The sequence below is a fragment of the Pelmatolapia mariae genome, linkage group LG17 (genome assembly GCF_036321145.2).
Source record: "Pelmatolapia mariae isolate MD_Pm_ZW linkage group LG17, Pm_UMD_F_2, whole genome shotgun sequence".
Lineage (NCBI taxonomy): Eukaryota > Metazoa > Chordata > Actinopteri > Cichliformes > Cichlidae > Pelmatolapia > Pelmatolapia mariae.
In genome coordinates this window covers 32,651,029-32,669,577 of record NC_086242.1, presented here as the reverse complement: position 1 = coordinate 32,669,577, position 18,549 = coordinate 32,651,029, and the positions used below count along the sequence as shown (strand labels likewise).

The window sequence follows — 18,549 nt, the reverse complement described above, 5'->3', positions numbered from 1 at the left end:
AGGATAAAAAGCACAGCAGAATAAAAAACACACAATAACAGGAGTTTTAAAAGCTGATTGTAGCATTGTTATATTACACACCCTGTTTGATTTCAATCGCCAACATACACAGAATAAAAAAACATATATTTTGTTCTAATTTTAATTCATAGTGGAAGCCTTAAACTAAGCTTGGAGTCTTTTGTTATGGAGTCAGACGAGAGGCTAATAAGCGAACAGCTAATCGAGCTAAGAGGGCTGGCGCGTCGCACAGCTAATTTAAAAATGGAGGTAGTAAAAGGGATTATCCAGGGGTCAGAGTTCAATCCTAAGCTTGCAAAACATGCTCCGCGCATGGCGCTCCATTGTTTCAAATCACAGTTCTTTGCTTCACAGTATGTTTCACAAAATGCTCACATTTCATTTCATTTAAAAACTGTGTACACTTTATTAGATACACCTAGCTGCTACTGTTAGTAATTGCAGTCATAGATTCAACAAGGTGCCGAAAACATTCCTGATCCATATTGACACGATAGAGTCACACAGTTGCTGCACATCTGTGTTCTCATTCCACCACATCCCAAAGGTGCCCAAAGTGAGAGAAAGAAACTATCCCCTACCCCATCACACCACCACGACCCTGAACCACTGATACAATGCAGGACTGACAGACTGGTCCATGCTTTTGTGTTGTTTATGCCAAATCGTGGCCCTATGAAGCAAATGTTGTGGCAGAAATTGAGATTCATTGGAGGAGGCAACATTTTCCACTGTTCTGATATCTAGTTTTACTGAGTCCATCTAAAGTGTCCTGTTCTTAGCTGACATGGGTAGCATCCTGTGTGGTCCTCTGCTGCTGTAGCCCATCTCTTCAAGGTTCAACGTGCCGTGCGTTCAGAGGTGACCTTGGTTGTAACCAGTGGTTATTTAAATTACTCCTGCCTCCCTATCAGTCTGGAAGAAGTCTGGCTATCATCCTCTGGCCTCTGACATCAGCATCTATTTTCAGAACTGCTCCTCACTGGATATTTTCTGGACCGTTCTCTTTAAACTCTAAAAAGGCCTCTGAGCACATCCTGATGACATTCTTCTTCTTTCTTCTTGGTATCCCTTTTGTTGAAGAATGAAGGCTTCAATCAGTGGTTTGACATGATAATGGGGGGATCGGTGCCCTCTATGGTAGGCCCATATGGTAGCTTTGCCTGAAGCCCCTGCGAGTGTGCGGTTGTGAGCACCTGAACATTTTTTGCCACACATGTGTTAAATCATGATTAAATCCATCTAATAGAAGATTTTGGTCTCAATGTGGAAACAAAGTCTTGAAAGTCACCTCTCCTCTACTAATGGAACTGGTGTGTCCTCTGCCCTTTTTCATTTGGAGCACTGGCATTGATTTTTAGTCTGTGGTCTTCAATTTCCCTTGCCTGAGTCGACTTTTCCATAGCCTGCTACTCTAAATTGCCCCCAACCCCCCCAGCACCCCCAACCCTTGCCAGTACTCCAGTGAAGACATGGAAAGTCATTAACAAGTGCCCCCTTTGTTGCCGAACAAACACAGATGGTATTTGGCTCACGCACGGGGGATTAGCTGAACCCTGGGTCGGCCGGGGAGGCAGGCAACCACTTGGTGAAGAGTTTTAGAACGGTGTGGCTGTCAGAATATTTCTTAAACTGCAGGGTGGGATTGAAAACTGGAAGCAGGCGTATTTGTGATGAATCCACGTGTACCGTGTGAGCGCATGGTTCTAGAGTTAGAGCTGGAGTCTGCTCATTTTTGGAAAAGTGAAAAAGTTGAAGCAGCAACTGTACATTTTGTGTTCCTGCATAAGGCAGTACACAAACACAAATCTCCTCTGGCCCCCCTAGTGGCGTGGGGGCGTGCGGGATAGTAGAGAAGGGGGCAGGACGGAGAACAAACCCCCTGTTTGTTCTCCAGGCGAGGCACTGACTGCAGCACTGACAAGAGGAGTGACCTTCCGCTTTGTTTGAACAAGAGGTCAAAGGTAGAGCCATGCCCCAGTGCATTGTGTCCCTTGTAGTGTTTGGTGGCATATTTGGGACACTGAAATAGTCTGAAGTGAGCAAGGAAAAAAAAATACTTGCATCAGATTACTTTGAGGTGCTTTCAGTTTTTGTTAGTTTTTTTTTAAGGCAGGATTTCAAGTGTTTGTTTCTGCAGTCTTTATCAGCCAAACATGTAGGTGGAGGTGGGGAAAGTATATGCAGCGCAGTGCAGATAGTGCTGGTGCAGAGCCATACCAGTCCCCCCACCCGACAGTTTAAATCTGAGTGAAAAAGACACGCAGCGTGCGCCTGTTGTCAGCTTGCTTGCGACCACAGTTCTCATGCATACGTGCATATGTGCATATATGTGAGAGCTGTGTGTGTCTGTTTGCGTGAAAAAGGGCATCAACAGGGGCTAACACACCGAAGTAAACAAAGCACCGAGTCAAAGCAGGCTAATGATTTACTTGAATGGCCCCATTCTCCTCACGTCAGACAAGCCCATGTGCACATGCACGTACACAGTTTTGGCCAGTTGGCTTTTGAGCTGGAAAGAGCCTAAATGTGTGTGCTGCTTTCATGTGTTGCATATCAAGAAAAACATGAGTTGTTTCGCTTCATCGGGCACCGCTAACGTGTAACAGTCCCGCTGTTGTCGGGTCTTCCATGCAGTGCAGGGAAGGTCAGAGGGCTCTGCATGATTTTCTGTAATAATGGCAGCAAAAAGCAAGCCAGGCGGCACCTCTCATCACGTATTATTCGCAGATGCAGAAAAACACAAAAAACAAACAAAGAAATAAAAGCTTTATTTTAGCGAGATAAGGATAGAAATATATTGCTCATTTTTGCTTCCAGACGGTCAGTTTTTCGTGTGATCAAACAAGCTGATTGTGGTTATCTTTGTAAAATCTTCCATAACGATTGACGAAGGGGGGTGGAATCTTCACACAGCATTTCCAGTTAATCTGCTGCTGAAATCGGCATGCCTAGGGAAGCGTTAAAGAGAGTGAATGTGTCTTTTGTTTATATACCCTGATCAAATTCAGCTCATACCAGATTTTATACTGAACCTATGCTAGCTCACAGGCACAGGGAGGGCGTTTAATTGCAGGGCAGTTTTATGAGGGTTTAAGAGCATGCTTCCCCAGAGCGCTGTTAAAGTCTAACCCTGCTGAGTAGTATCTGTCAATGTTTTGATCTACCTGAGATTGGAGGGCTGAGATAGTAAGCTATTATCCTTGTTTGGGTATGAGCTGTTTGCCTACTAAGCATCTGCTGGCTGTCTCAGGAATACAGAGTGTTTCCGTATTTCTAATGCCAGGAAGTGTTGAACATTACATGTTCAGAGAAAATAGTTATGGCAAGGAACAAACTTAAAAAATGTCTCAGTTTATGTGTTAAGCTGTCAGAATCATATTTAATATTTTATTTTTATATTCTATATTTATTATTTTTCTATGAAGAGACACACTGTACAGTATCATAATTAAGTAATAATAATTCCTTAATGTATCATATTCAATATTTTCGGTCAAAGCTAAGTTGCTTCTAGACTTGGCTCTATGGGGCATGTTTGCCACAAATAATTGCTAACATGCTAAAACATACTTCCTATGCATTTATGTATAATGCTAACATGCTAAAATTGTGCCACATTGCACGACACTGTATATAAAAGATAGACATAGCCACAATCACCTGTTGTCGTGGTAGGTTTTTTTATCCCTCATCTGAAACTTTTGAGGAACCAAGGACACTGCACACCAACATGGTAGCAACTCGGCTCTTACAAAGTAACCGCACACTGAAGAATACTCTGTTATCAGCAATTTTACTCTAATAAGACTTAAAACTATGGGCTGAGGCCACGACCTCATTAGGAAAGTGTTTACTGAGGTCGTAACCGAAATAAGCCCACTTTGGTTTGTTTTCCCAGCTTGAACATTGGAGTTTAGCATTCGGCTAAGTGAGGGATGGACCTGATTAAGAAGCTGAAGACAGGATTTATTTTACTTTAAATATGCTCAGGCTTTATTTAATATTAAAAACCTTCATTGTGAAAATACTTGAGTTAGAAATCAAGTTAGAAATAATTTTCTCATAGACCTTTATAAGTTCTGACTTGTTTCAGCCAGAGGAGTAGCCCCCTGGTGGCCATTAAAAAAAAAAGCAAGTTTATTAATACATTTTCCAGTCTTCTTCATCATTTAAATACATTGCATGGTGACATGTGGATAAAAAAAAAAAGGAAGTCCCTAAAGTCAACAGTGACCATTAATGTCTTTATCAAAGTTTTGTTCAGTTGGGGGGTCTGGATCCTGTCCCAGCTGTTATAGGACAAGAGACAGGGTACACCCTGGACAGGTCTCCGGTAATGGAGACAGACAGGCAACCATTCTGTCTCACGTTCACAACCCTATGTATGTTTCTGGACTGTGGGAGGAAGCCATAGCATCTGGAGAAAACCCACACAGACACAGAAAACATGTAAACACAGAAAGGCCCCAGACTGGATTCAAACCCTGGACCTTCTTGCTGTAAGGCACCACTGCTAACCACCACACCAAAATCCAGAGATTCTTCTGAAATTTTTAAGAAGTGTAATGGATCATTCCTTTAAAACAGTCACAAGATTCATTATGGTAGCTCAGTCAGTCGGTTTTTTTATTTCTGTGGTAACATACAGAGATAAAAGGAAGCAGAGTTATTGTCAGCTGTTGGACAGATTTTTTTTGCCTTTTTGATCACTGATTGGTTTTATTTGTGATAAATAGTGATAATAGATTAGTGTTGTGTTTATGTTGGTGCTGAGTGCCACTGTGCAGATACTAATCACAATGCTAATCATAGACTTTGTACTGTAACACACTAAACTGAGTTTAGATCCTTCCTCCACTCTCTAATCCAATTTATTTCTATATAACTGCAGCAAAGGAAAATAGAAAATGCATGTGTGACAGCACCTGAAACTCTGGTGCTGTTAGCTAACACTGAAACATTAGTTTGTCCACATTATTCTGATGTTCTGACGATGCTATTTAGAAATAGACTGAAAAGTGGTAATCCTAATGCTCCCTTAAAGAGCAGATTTAGGACTTAGTGGGATTATAAAGTGAGCACGTTAAGTTGGGCCCTCTGTTCTTCTTACTGGCCCTAAGGAAGCTCATTGGATTTACTATGAATCGTACTGTAGTATGCTGTAAATAGAAGACAAGAGGCAAAAAAAAACACCAAGGTGGACAAGAAAAGCAGTGAAGTACGTGTTCCTTTTTATAGCACTTTAATCAGTTGTGTCACTGCTTTGGAAACAGGATAGTGGTTGACATAGATACAGTGTCGTCTTATCTGTTGTTCTACCAAGAGCTGCTCCTTATGCACGCTTTAGAGTCACGGCGTGTTCACGAATTGTGTCACTCGTGATTTTTCCTGGATTTATTGTCCTATAATCACGCACATACAGCCACATGTTCAATAATGCGAACAACAACCCCAAGCAGTCAAACTGAACTGTTGCCACAGGGAAATGTTCGTAATGGATAAAACGTCCAAGACATGAATGCAACAGAAACATCACAATTATTAAAGTTACTTCAGAATTTAAATGTTCCACAAATACCCATGGGTAACACTAAATGTTAAAAGACAGACTTCCACATTGTTATACACTGAGACTACCAAACTTGGAGAGGTCTTGTGAGATAGTTTAATTGCTCTCGAGGGAGAGGATCTCTAGGGAAAAAAACTCCTGTGACTGGATGTTCTGGTGCTCAGTGTTCTGAAGTGCCGACCAGAGGGCAGCAGATCAAAGAGGTTGTGGCCTAGGTGTGAAAGGTGTGAAATGATTTTTCCAGCTTTTCCAGCCCTTTTTTCCTGCTCTAGAAGAGTACAGGTCCTCGAGGGTCGATCAGGGAGCACCAGTAATCCTCTCAGCAGCCCGGACTATTCTTTGTAGTCGTCTCATTTCTGATTAAGTGGCTAAGCCATATAAAACAGTTAACTGAAGGATGCAACACAGACCCAAACAGCTCCGTTGGCAGGTTGAGCTTCCTTAGGACTTTAAATACTGTGCTTCATGTCATACGTCTATGGAACCTGAAGAACCTAACCGTGGTATTTGTCTGAAATTTGAAGTTTGACTTGCATTTCTGATACATCAAACGGAAGCTTGCACAACCTCCTATCTTTATGCAGGCTTGCTTCAATCTTGGATACGGTTGAGCCCAGCAGTGTCATCCACAAACAACAGGAGCTTAACACAGGAATAAGAAGAAGTGCATTTATTTGTCTAAATGTAGAAGAGGGGAACAAGACCTGTTGTGAAGGTGCTGGATGTGAATTTCTCTAGCTTAGCTAGCTACATCCTGTCTGTTAGAAGGTAAGAGATTCACTGACAGAGGGAGTTTGGAGGTGAGCCAGGAAAAGATGAAGCTATCCAGAAGCAGGAGCCTTGGAAAAGTCCTAAGTGGTCTCTCTTTTGGTCTTTTTGTCATGTCTCCCTCCACTGTCCCCCGACCGGTTGCAGCAACTGGCTGCCCCGCCCCGAGCTTGGTTCTGGTTTCTTCCTGTTAAAAGGGATATTTTCCGTACCACTGTCGCCAAGTGCTTCTCACCTGATTATTGTGGTTATCTCTCTATCATTGTAGGGTCTTTACCTTACAATATAAAGTGCCCGTTGTTTGTGATGTGGCACTACGTAAATAAGATCAAATTTGAAAATTGAAAATTGGTTGAGGTGTTTCAGTCTGCACACACTTCCATCTTGACTGTATTTCTCACTTACATGTTTGCTGCTTGGCAAGTTAAAAAGGGTCCAGTAAGGGTTCAGCAATATGCTTAAGGTGGGTCAAAACAGACTACCCACATTAAATGTCTGTAGCCACTTGACCCTGTGATCTTTGGTGTCTTATCAAATATCATATCGTGCTGACAGGCAGGAGATCATCATTGTGGATGGAGTAGCACAGCTACTTAGAAGTAACTGCAGTGAAGGAAAGTGAGGTTAAACTGATTTCTTTGAACCCAATATGTGGTGCTCAGCTAAATATGAGGTATGTGAAGAAAATAGGTAATATATAAGGAAAATATGACCAGACATGTTTCCACTGCTAATGCTGAGTGTAGTAAGCCAACATAAAAAAAAGAAAACAAGCAGCACAAAGCCCTTTCTGAGTTTGTCCCAAACAACAACCGAAGAATTAAACAGTCACTCTCAGACACTGCAAGAACTACGCCCGTGATATCAATGCAAATGCAGCTCATACAGTAAACAGAAGACAGCAGCATATGAGCAGACACTGACACACAGCCCACAAGCTGATAGGTTTTTGGCCTCAGCTGCATATAAGATTTCTGATAAACCTGAACGGAGCGAAGACGTTTCCCGATAAGCATGTTAGCACAAGAAGAGCAGGGATCACTGGCAATCAAAGTTGCCAACAACATGGGGAATGAGATCTCTTACTCTGGCTTCAAAAACATGTTGGAACCCAACAGCTGATAAGTCACTGAAAAACAAGGTCGCAGAGCACCAGCGGATGTAGCTGTACGAATATAAGGGTGCACAGTGTGACGGGAACAGCAGGAAACGTTTGCAGCAGTTTGTCAATGAGCAGTGTGGACTTTAGTGTGTATTCAGTGTGTTGCACATCAGAGTCATTGTATTTGTAGCCTCTTTTGCAGACATTTAATCCTGGTTTATAGACAAATGAATTCTTTTGTTACATTAAAATAAAGGATCAGGAATTTATCAGGCTAAATTATTATTATTAGCAGCAAAGATCTTTAAGAAAATAAAAGTATCTGTCTTGGGCGCCAATATAGCTCACCTGTATTTATCTAGTTATCCTTCATCCTTTATTCCGTTTGCACTACTTGGGAAGATAACAAATATTGCTAATTGCACAATATACCCCCCCCTCCCAGTCTTCCTTGAAAGCTGATCCAGCTTCATGCACACAACAGAGCAGACACTTTTTTGTTTTAATTCCCGTCTTTGCCCCTCCTCCGTTCTCTTTATTTCTGCCTTTGATGAAAAGACATGCCAGTGATATTTCAGGGGCTTAGTGGAGACAGACAGCGTGGGTTTCATGTTTTCCCCCAGCTTTTGTCTGAACTTTGAGAGGCTGAAGTCACAGGTGCGAATGCGCCGTCACAGATGCCAGAGCAGACCCCACAACCCCTGCTTTTAAACGAGGAGAAGAAAAGCTTTTTATTTCTCGGTGACAGCGCCTCATTAAGAGATATCGTTAGCAATTTGTCAGGTATTAAAGGTCGCATGCGTATTTAACGGCTAGTGTAAGAAAATGAAACGGGCTTGTTTGCGTGGATGTTAAACTCACTATCCTGATGCAGTTGAGTTTCTCATGCCCTGCTTTCGCTCTCTCGTCAGGAGTGCTGAAGGACTATCTACGTGAGCTGCCCTACCCTCTGATCAACAAGCAGCTATATGAGGCAGTGTTGGAGTCTATGGCTGCGAGGCCTCTGCGGATGGGAGCGTCTGGGTGTGAGAATGACCAGGCCGACTCTGAACACACCGTCAGCCTGCTGGAAAACCTGCCAGAGGTGGAGAGGGTAAGGACAATTTAAAAAAAAGTGCACATTCTTCTGCACAGGAGTTAAAGGACTGTCACAGAGGTGGCTTTGAAAGGGCATATTGTGGGTAGATAATCATGGTAATAATCATAATGCTACAGATTACCACTGTTCGGCTGATAATTGTGATGTCGTGCAGCCTTGCACCTCAAGCGCTGTCATCGTATCCACAGTAGAATGACATAAAAGTGAAAACAAATAGTTGCTGAAACTCTGTATCCGTACGCTATAGTCACTCGGTTTGGTCCAAGTGAACAGAGTCACCAGATTAATTGAAAGAAGCATGTCAGTGCTTTGTGAGAATACAACTACTCTCTTAGTTTTAAAAGTGTAGCATTTGCAGTATTCTGCACTCGGCTCCTATGCCAACACGCCTTATATTACTGATAATAATATTCCTTCTGGTTTTTTTTATAAAACCTTCAGTTTTTTTTAAGATAAACTTACTGCTGCAGATGTGTCTTAAAGCAGTTTTTGGCTTTGCATCTTTACTGCTGCTGCTAGTGGTACAACTGCAACTACTAATCATAATAATAACATGTTTTATTTGTCTGGCTTTTGTGTATCTGTGTGTGTGTGTGTGTTTGTGTGTGTGTGTCTGGATCAGATGATGCTGCGGAAGCTTCTTGACCACCTGAAGCTGGTGGCATCCTACCAAGAGATGAATAAGATGACATGCCAGAACCTAGCGGTGTGTTTCGGCCCGGTGCTGCTGAGCCAGCGTCAGGAGGCGTCCTGCCACACCAACCGAGTCTTCATCGACTCTGAGGAGCTGGCCAGCGCGCTGCACTTCAAAAAGCACATCGAAGTACTGCACTACCTGCTCCAGCTCTGGCCAGGTGATTGTGACCTTTGTTTGTTTGTTTTGTTTTTCGTCCCGCTTTCTCTAAAGACGCTTTGAGCACATGGCGTGACTTGAAAAAGCAGCACATTTACAGTCAGGTCGTGCGCACACTGGTCTCTCTTGCCTGAGGGTCTTGTACAAATCAGTGCCAGCCCTGCGGTTCAGCTCTACAAAGGGCTGTTAAAGGGATTGGGCTGCTTTGATCCTTGAGGTTTTTCCACCACTGGCACAAGTGCAGCTGATAGCCACAGGCCACCATCTGTCGGCTCCTCAGAGATGAAACCCTCCACAAGTGCTTCATCGTGATGGGTTGAGCCAATCGGAGCCAAGCCAGTAAAGCCTCAGTGTAAACCAAACATTTGGGGCGTGGTCCCCCCCTCCTCCGTTTTTAGATAAATTACCAATCAAGGACAGTCAGCAGCAGCTTCTCTCAGCACAGGTCATCTGTCTGCCTGCACAGCTGCTCTCTGCCAGCTGCAGCTGTCTGCTTGCGGTGAGATATGGCGAAGTCCATAGATGATCCAGGAGAGGATGGAGAATGATGAGACAAGTGTGTGTGGCGTGACGTTTGCATTGGTTACAGCAACTAATCTGATTTTTATAGATCGCGGGTTTGATTTTATCAGTTCACCACATTTCTAATAATCAAGTGAGCCATGCAGTGACTGCTGATGCATTTAAATTCTCGAAGACTCAAAAAAAAATCAAAAAATGAGCCCCTGGGCTGGGCGGACAGCTCAGTTGTTTTGTTTTGTTTTGTGGGTTTTACATATGCATGACTACCAATCCGAAACTAATCCAACTCACTATATTTTAACATTTTTCTGAGTGCAGTGTTATTCTGTGGATTTCCATTGATACAGTTTTGAAAAAGCACATGTTCACCGTCTTTAAAAACCTTTTTCCCAATGGCTCCGACATCCTGTGAGACAGACTTTCCCTCCCGAATGATTACAATCCTCGGAGCTCCTCCCAAGCAGCCTGCAGCTTTAACCAGATCTGCTGATGTGCGTCTGAAGACGAAGTGACTCTGCGTCTGGTTGAGCCTCTTAACTTTAACTGCATCCTCCAACTCCCACGTCGAACCCATTCTGTGTAAACCACTGAAGCTTAGCACCCTGCTTTACATCACCCAGAGAAGGAGCACAGAGAAAGAAATGTAAGCCAGCGGCTTAATTAGTCAGCATCTGTGAATCCTATGATTGCAGGTAGCAGAGGGGATTACATTTGGAATTTTAAAAATTAAAGCATAAAAACTGTGGTTTTTGTTGGTTTTTTTTGTTTCCCCGCAGTTGCCTTTAATGACTTATAAAGACACTGACAAAGCGTTTTAGTCCAGGTTCAAGCCTTCATTTACACCCTCAGCAGTGTTTCCATTCCATCCGCTTCCCCAGTACAGAGTACAGGGCGCCTGGACTGTATAATTAAAGACATTCCTGGCTTAACCTTACCCCTCAGCCCCTGAAGCTTCACCCGTACATTTCGCAATCATTGTGGGATATTTTGAGCCGCCTCTTCACGCCTTTCATACACACATACCAAACCTTCCAAGGCATTGTCGCTCAGGCCTCCACAGCCTGACTGACACTACTTACAGGACGTGTGTGTGTGTGTGTGTGTGTGTGTATTGAAGAGGCTGAGGAGGTGATGAGTGTGCATGAAGAAGTTTTTCCAACTGTATGTGTGAGAAGATGTGATGGTTAGACAGACAAAGTGACGGCAAGAGGATTCTTTTAGTGTTATCTTTAAAATCCAAAATTAGCTCCACGTTAATTTTCAGTTAATTTGCCCCGCTTCTTTTTTTAATTTATCATTAAAATCAGCTGTGGGTTTATTGTTTTATTTTGTCCATTTTGGTTTTTTATTGTGTTTAGATGTAAAAATACACTCATCCTAGCACAACTAAGTCTAATCTTAACATATTACAAGTAAGCATTGTGAAGCTGTCCAAGAAAGGTAAAAAAAAAAAAATGATCGTATTCTTGCCTGCTTTCCGTCTTCATTTTCTCTGCTGACAGCTAATAGCTTTAATCATGTCATCAGTGAATCATGTCTGGAATTAAATAACACAGCGCCTCTGAAAGGAAGATAATTTCTGTTTGTTTTAAGGTGATAATTGCTCAAGTCTTTAGCCTCGGGGGAGCTGCGAAGTGTGCAGCTACTTCACGTAAACACTATAGCAGCAACAGCCACTCTGATGAATGAACTGCAGTGAACTTAGTTAAGACAGTGCAAAAAAATTCTGTTTATCGTCAGCTGGATGAAATACGCGAACGCGCACAAAGGAAAACAAGTCATTTCAAGGTCATGTCTCAAAATAAAATTTAGCATTTCTTTTTAAATATATAATGTATCTATTGAACATGGACTTACAGCCCTAACTGTGTTTTTGTTCTTTTCCAATATAGTAAGCTAGCGGAGCCAGAAAATGTAGGTACTGAGATAAATGCAGAAAGGTAACCAGACTGTGGTTGTGTTTGGCTGTTCATTTTTTCTTCACCTAGTCCACTTAGAGGAGTCTTTCTTAAGGTCCAAGCTTTAGTTAATTTTTAAGTTTGGTTACTCGATAACAGCACAGGAAGCAACAAAAACACTGTGTGCAGTGGTGTGACTTCAGCATGTGTAACTTGGCATGTTTGTTCACCTAATGATGAACCGATTGTTCTCTATGTTGTCCTCACAGAGGGTCATTCCGCTAAAGCGAGAGTCTTTTAAACAGAAATCAGCTGCACCAAAACAAGGCTTGTGTTTTTTTGTTATGTATGTGTGTTGTTTTTTTTTTTTAGTTCATTTTAATCACAGAAAATCATATTTTCTCATCCAGCCCTGTCTAGCCACGCTGATAGCATCACATTCCCTTACTGCGAAATCTGTCAGATGGATTTTAGTTTATGAAATGCGCACCATTGTATTTTTCCATAAACAATATGCTGATACTTTAAAAAAAATGCTGTATATACAGACTGTACATAAAAGATCAGCTTGTGCATCTTGGTGTGGTTTTTGGGGTGGGGGGTGGGGGGTGGGGTGGGGGGGGGGGGGGGGGTTGTTGTTGTTTTTTTAAGCCAGCAAAGTTAATCTGATTGAGAAGTTCAGACTGTTATGATAGCACTTTGTCACTAACAAGTTGGCTGTACCCTGAAGCACGCCCTTTATGATCAGTGCTCCCCTGAATGTCACCATCATGCTGAACTGAAGACTTGAAATAAGCAAAGAGATCATAGTCGTTGTAAAAAAATGCATTTATTTATTTGGAGAAATAAAATGAAAAGTAGAGTCATTTTCAGGAGCTGAAGTACGAATTGGTAGGTGGGTGGGTGTAGCAGTGCAGTGGGGAAATCATTTGTACTGTAAGCTCCAGTAGATTTGTTTCAAGGCAGTCATCAGCTGACCTGCACTGTACCTCGCTCTGATGTTTACTGCTTTTTTGGGGGGGGGTTCAGTCAGCTGCATTCTACAATATATAAGTGGATAATACGTGAGCCATAAGGTGTGCTTTGCAGCTCTTATAAAGCTAATATACCACTAGAAGTATATAGTCTAAATCAGCGGTCCCCAACCTTTTTTGCACCACAGACCAGTTTAATGTCAGACAATGTTTTCACGGACCGGCCTTTAAGGTGTCGTGGATAAATACAACAAAATAAAATGATACAACCAAGACAAAAATATATTGTAAATATAACAATAAACGCGAATTCACTGTGTAAGTGTGTAACTTTATTAGCAGCGTCCTCCTGAAATGTGTCAACAACATTGAGAGTAACATCCTTCTCGCTGCCCCTTAATGCTCTCTGGTCGCTATGGTAACGTGTAAATATTTCTTTCAAAATAAGACACACAACTACAACACGGGAAAAGACCCAGGGAAACCGAGTTAACGATAAAAACCCTGAAAACCATAAGTTGCACACCCGAGCCTCAACTCTCGCGGCCCGGTACCAAACGAATCACGGACTGGTCCGTGGCTCGGGGGTTGGGGACCGCTGGTCTAAATAACATAATTATTAAAGAAGAACAACAATCACTTTTCCCTCTGAGGAAAACAAAAGAATGAGAAAATATGACTTTTTCTTATTTTTGTGTTTTTGTAATTTTCATGATTGTTTAATAACCAGCTGGCTTATATTTAACTTTTTCTTTGTTTTTCTTTTCTTTTTCTTTCTTCCTCTAGTTGTGGACCCACATGGCCAGTCCTCTTCTCAGCCCCCAGCACCCTCTCTGGTTCCAACTTCTTCTGACCTGCGGACAGCCCCCCCTCTGCGACGGAGAAAAGAGCGCCCTCAGGTGCTGAACCTCACTGGAGCAGAGATGGCGGGCGTTCTGCGACCCAAACCAGGGCGTCTGGACAGCCCCAGCAACCGCTATGCTGGTGACTGGAGTGGCTGTGGTGAGACGTACTTCCCTTCTGAAATGTTGTTACCTTCCAGCAAAGAAGAGGCAGACTATGACGACGTTCCCTCAGAAGACACTGAGGCAACTGAGGAGGTCCAGGAGAAGCAAGAGGAAGCAAAAGACGGCATACAGCTCAAGGTTGATTGTCCTGTGTCTGATACCGCAGATGAAGAGCAACCTCAGAGAAGGGAGGTGGTAAAGGAGGAGGAAACACGGGAGGCGGTGGAGGAGCAGGAGAAGCTAATAGAAAGTGACAGCTCAAACAGTGGACACCCATTAGAGGAGGAGGAGCAAGAACACAAGGTGTGTAACCACATCCTGCCACCTCGGCTACCTAAAGAGCACACTTACCAGGCCTACATGAAGATCCAGGATATCAGTCCTGTACTGAGCAACAGGGTGAACCTGAGGGACCTGCAAGAGAGCATCGACACTCTGATAGGAAACCTGGAGAGAGAGCTCAACAAAAACAAGCTCAACGTGGGATACTAACTCCTAGACACAGATACGCAGACATATCCACCCGCACCCCCATGAAGCTCGATAAGGTTTGGAACAGAATCTCTTTATCTCTGAAGGTGCTTTGGGATACAGCCATGGAGGTCTTGTGACGTCACCATGGCAGCATGGTGCACGGTACTGCTGCTGCAAAATCCTAGAAGATGAGATAAGAAATGTAACAGGGCACTTGTGGCGTTTGTACCATATCCACAAACATTCCGCAATATTCTCCTTTTATTTTGTTGGCTGATTAAACTTTATGTTGTGTGGTTTTGTTTTAGTCCAGTTCTGTGTTCCATGTTGTTATTGTTGCTTCTCTTCTTATTAGAAGAACCCAATTACCCCTCAGGGGTTTAAAAGGTGCCTTAATTGTGTGAAGGTGGTACGTCAAGAGGAAAGTCTACCCTGAAATATAACACATCACCTCCGAGGATCTGGGCCTGTGTAGATAAAGAGAAGGGGTTTTCAAGAGCCTTTCTTACAAAAAAAAAAAAAAAAAAAGCTATAGTGCATTTTAAATTCAGCAGGTGCACATCCATTTTTAGAACTCTGGGGCTCTCTAACAAAATTTGGCCCAGTCTGAATAGAGAACTTGCAAATTTAGTCACTTTCAGACCTACTTTTGGCAGTTAATTTAGTAAAACGAACCAAGATCGTTGGAGGAACGTGTACACTTTGTCTTAGGGTGGATTTCCTTTTTAAGGCAGTAAAGAGCTTTTTCTATTGAGGTATAAAACACTAAATGTTATACAACAACAATGCACTTAATAGGCAGGCAGTAGTGTAGATTATCATCATGCAGTAAAAAGTCTGTTCTGAACTAAGGGGAGAAACTGCCGCCACTTAAACCTCCTCTATGTTCAAAGTCACACCTATGCTTACGGCTAAACATACATTTTGAACAGATTTTGATTTTAAGCAGAATTGGTGTTTCATGTAGTGTTGCAGGTTTGGTAAATTCACCTTCTTGCCCAGGATTAGATGAAAAGATTGATACTACCCTCATGTCTGTAAATGAATATAAGCTAGAGTCAGAAAGCGGTTAGCTATGCTAGCTTAGTGCAGCTAAGGTTAGTGTAGCTAAGATAGCTATGTTCTTGAGAAAATAGAGTAGCTTGGTTGAAAAAAAAACCATGAATAAATTTAAAAAAAAAACATCCTAAAATGTTACAGGTCATAATTTACAAAAATATAGATTAGCAAAGACGCGAACGTGGTATCAACTTTCTCATCTACCTTGATGCAAGAACATAAAGAAGCTTGTTATTTCTAAGCTGGTTATTTCTAAGTTGTTGGGGTTTTATTGTTAAAGAAAAAAAATGAAATAAAATAATTAATTTGAAAAAAACACATGGTCAAAAACAGTGAAATAAACAATGTGAAGCACATCATGTAGATCAGCAGCGGAAATAAAAATGGCGGGCTCATCCAGTTAGTTCAAAATAGCTAGCTGCTTAAAAAGACAAAGGACGTTTTCAGCAATCCAGGGATTCAGAATGATCAGTATTTAACCTATATGTATATGTATATAATTATATAAATGTATTCGGAATATATTATTTTTACAGCTTATATTTCAATGGCGTATTTAAATACTTCTTATGACCTCCTAGTGTTGCCGTGTAGCAATAGTTGCTTCTTTCTCTTAAAGCTACCTGTACACATCTTAATGTGCTGGACTAATGGTACAACTTTAGCTGTAAAATATATGGTACAATCGTGCTCTTGCAGAAAAAAGTGATATTGTTATTTTTGTGATATTGTGTATATATTTGACATTGTTTTATGTCTCTGGTGGACTAAGGCGTGCTAATGATTTTTTGGCGGGTTTTTTTTTTTTTAAGGTACTGAACGTTGCATGGTCAAAAGCTTTACTGACATAAGCAAGGCTCTGTCTCATCTGCCTTTGTATATCATATTTATGTGTAAAATAAGATTATTTTGTAACGTATGCGCATTTGTTTGACCCCCGTTCCTTTGTAAGACACATGACAGCATTGTCCAAGCTTTTTTCCAAAGGACTTAGAGGCAGGCGGTTTATGAAACGCAGAAACTGGTAACGATTTTTTTTTTCTTTTAAACTCCAGCAACAACTGTAAAATGCTTTTACTGATTGAAAGTCAATGGTTTAATTGCACTGTTATTGTTATTAGTATATTTGCTAAATCACTTTTGGGTTAATTTTATTTTAGGAGGATTTCTAACCTAAAATATACAGAATAAGAATAAGTAAAATAGTCTTCAAAATGGTTTCACTTATACATTGAGTTTGTTGTTTGCCCTCCTGCATGGTGTTTTTGCACAGTCCTGCTGCTTCATGGTGAAGCTGGGCTGCTGCTGAGCGGATCTGTTGAAACTGGGTTTCAGCAGGGTTCCTTTCAAACCATCTGTCTGTGCAGGCAACACACAAAGAACCAGGGCCTCATTTATAGAAGCCATTGTGAAGAATCAGCTAAGGATTTTTTTTTTTAATGTAAAGATTGTCCTTTAAATCTGACGTGCATTCTTGCTTACAATGACCCAGTTTCCCTAATAGGATCTCAAATTATTACTCAAAGGATACACAGAGCGCGCAGATGCTTTTATGGTTTCAACTCAACAATCAAATAGAATGAAAGTAAACTGTGACGCTAATGGCAGAACTCAAGTCTGTTTCAGAGCTAACATGGAGATGCAAGTGCAGCGACTGAGTCATTATCTGACCTCCTCATTTCCCACCTCCTTCTCCTTCCACACAACAAACAAACAAAAATCATTTCTGTCTGATCCTCTTTGTCCTTTGGAGGAAAAAGTGCCACATTCAAAGCATCACTAAACAAAAATAGAGAAGTGCTTTGTATTGATCCTGAGAAATGTATGGTCATAATAAAGTATGTTATTTTACGTTCACATGTGGCTGCTGTTGTCTTTTCCCTCCCTTTCTTCTTGGTGGCTCAAGACTTTTGCACAGTACTGTAGTTTTTAGTTTTTCAGAATAAAAAGAATTTAAAAAACAGAACAAAATACCATCACAAAAATAAACAATTGCCTGTGGTTGGCATTGTCAGTGGCACAGTGAGCATCTTGCCTTTCTCACACACAAACGTGGAATTCATTCATAAAAACCTCACAAAACTATTTTTTTTTTTTTGCTTTTTAGTGTAAATACATCTGGTAGTCGAGCATGTGGCCTAGCAATCACATCACAATTGTTGAAATAACTTGAAACTGTGGCCATAATTCCCAAACTGTTTTAAACACTGCTATTGTTTTATAGAAACCCAACAGGAAAAGCTTACTTAAACTTTAGGAGACATTTTTATGTTTTGCAGATTCACCTCTTTGCTGTGGGAGCAGGGTAACCCAGCCTCAGTAGAATACGGATAAATAAGCCGGGGAATTGCCCTTGTTGGCTTGTGGGAATCTCCCAGAAATACTCTGAGCTACAGGGACATTCCCGGGATGCAGCTGCATTTAGCCGTCCAGTAATATTCACTGCTAGTAGACTGCACTTTTACTGCGGCTCCGACACCCGGCATTTCCAGTGACATTTACGAGACGCCTACAAATAGCCTCAAGTTAGAGCGAGCAGTTTACTGAAATAGTTAAATGTCATTTTATTTTGAAATATTTTTCCAAAGCAGCTATAAATTCAAACAGAAAGGCGGAACGTCGCTGACGGGCGGCTCCAGCGTGAGAAGTCTCAGCAGCCGGAGGCCTTTTAGCATCAAATGGTTTTTCAGGCTTCTTTGATGTCACCACTGTAAATATGGTGGGTTTTTTATAGCTGCACTGAACAGGTATGAGAAAGTTTTAGGGTACAGAATGTACACATACCTGTTTGCACGCCCACATCTTCTTCAGTATCTGTTCTCACTGGGAGTTTTTGTGCAGATGGAGCCAAATATTTCACTGACAGTCTGAAAATGCAAATACTTTTTTACACACTGAGAATAACAATCCCATCAGCTTCAAGGTTTTTTTGGGCGGGGGTGTTGTTTAGTTCACTCACAAAGCGTAAATGGGAAAGGATCTGCTTTTGTTGAATTCCACATTTTTACTTTACACATCTGGAAAAAAGGTTTTATATTTAGATTCAGGTGCTCGACTCTGATGGCACAAGCGTCTGTTGTAAAAGTACTTTGTCCACATTCAACTTGCTAAGCTGTTCCCTCAGTCCCAATAAAAGCAGGAGTGAAATCCCATATGAAGTCAGAGGTAGACATAATAACAGCGAGCCTGTTTGGATAGTC

At 41.7% G+C, this 18,549-nt stretch overlaps 1 protein-coding gene across 1 annotated transcript in view; it reads left to right on the top strand.

The window, feature by feature from the left end:
* The window catches only part of syde2 (synapse defective 1, Rho GTPase, homolog 2 (C. elegans)), a 49,744-nt gene extending 32,538 nt beyond the window's left edge, over positions 1 to 17,206 (top strand). The window contains exons 6-8 of the mRNA XM_063500559.1: positions 8,375 to 8,556; positions 9,185 to 9,416; positions 13,596 to 17,206. Of these exons, the coding sequence (XP_063356629.1) occupies positions 8,375 to 8,556; positions 9,185 to 9,416; positions 13,596 to 14,308 (1,127 nt within the window). The 3' untranslated portion in view covers positions 14,309 to 17,206. The remainder of the gene's footprint in view (positions 1 to 8,374; positions 8,557 to 9,184; positions 9,417 to 13,595) is intronic.
* The last annotated feature ends 1,343 nt before the right edge of the window (positions 17,207 to 18,549 follow it).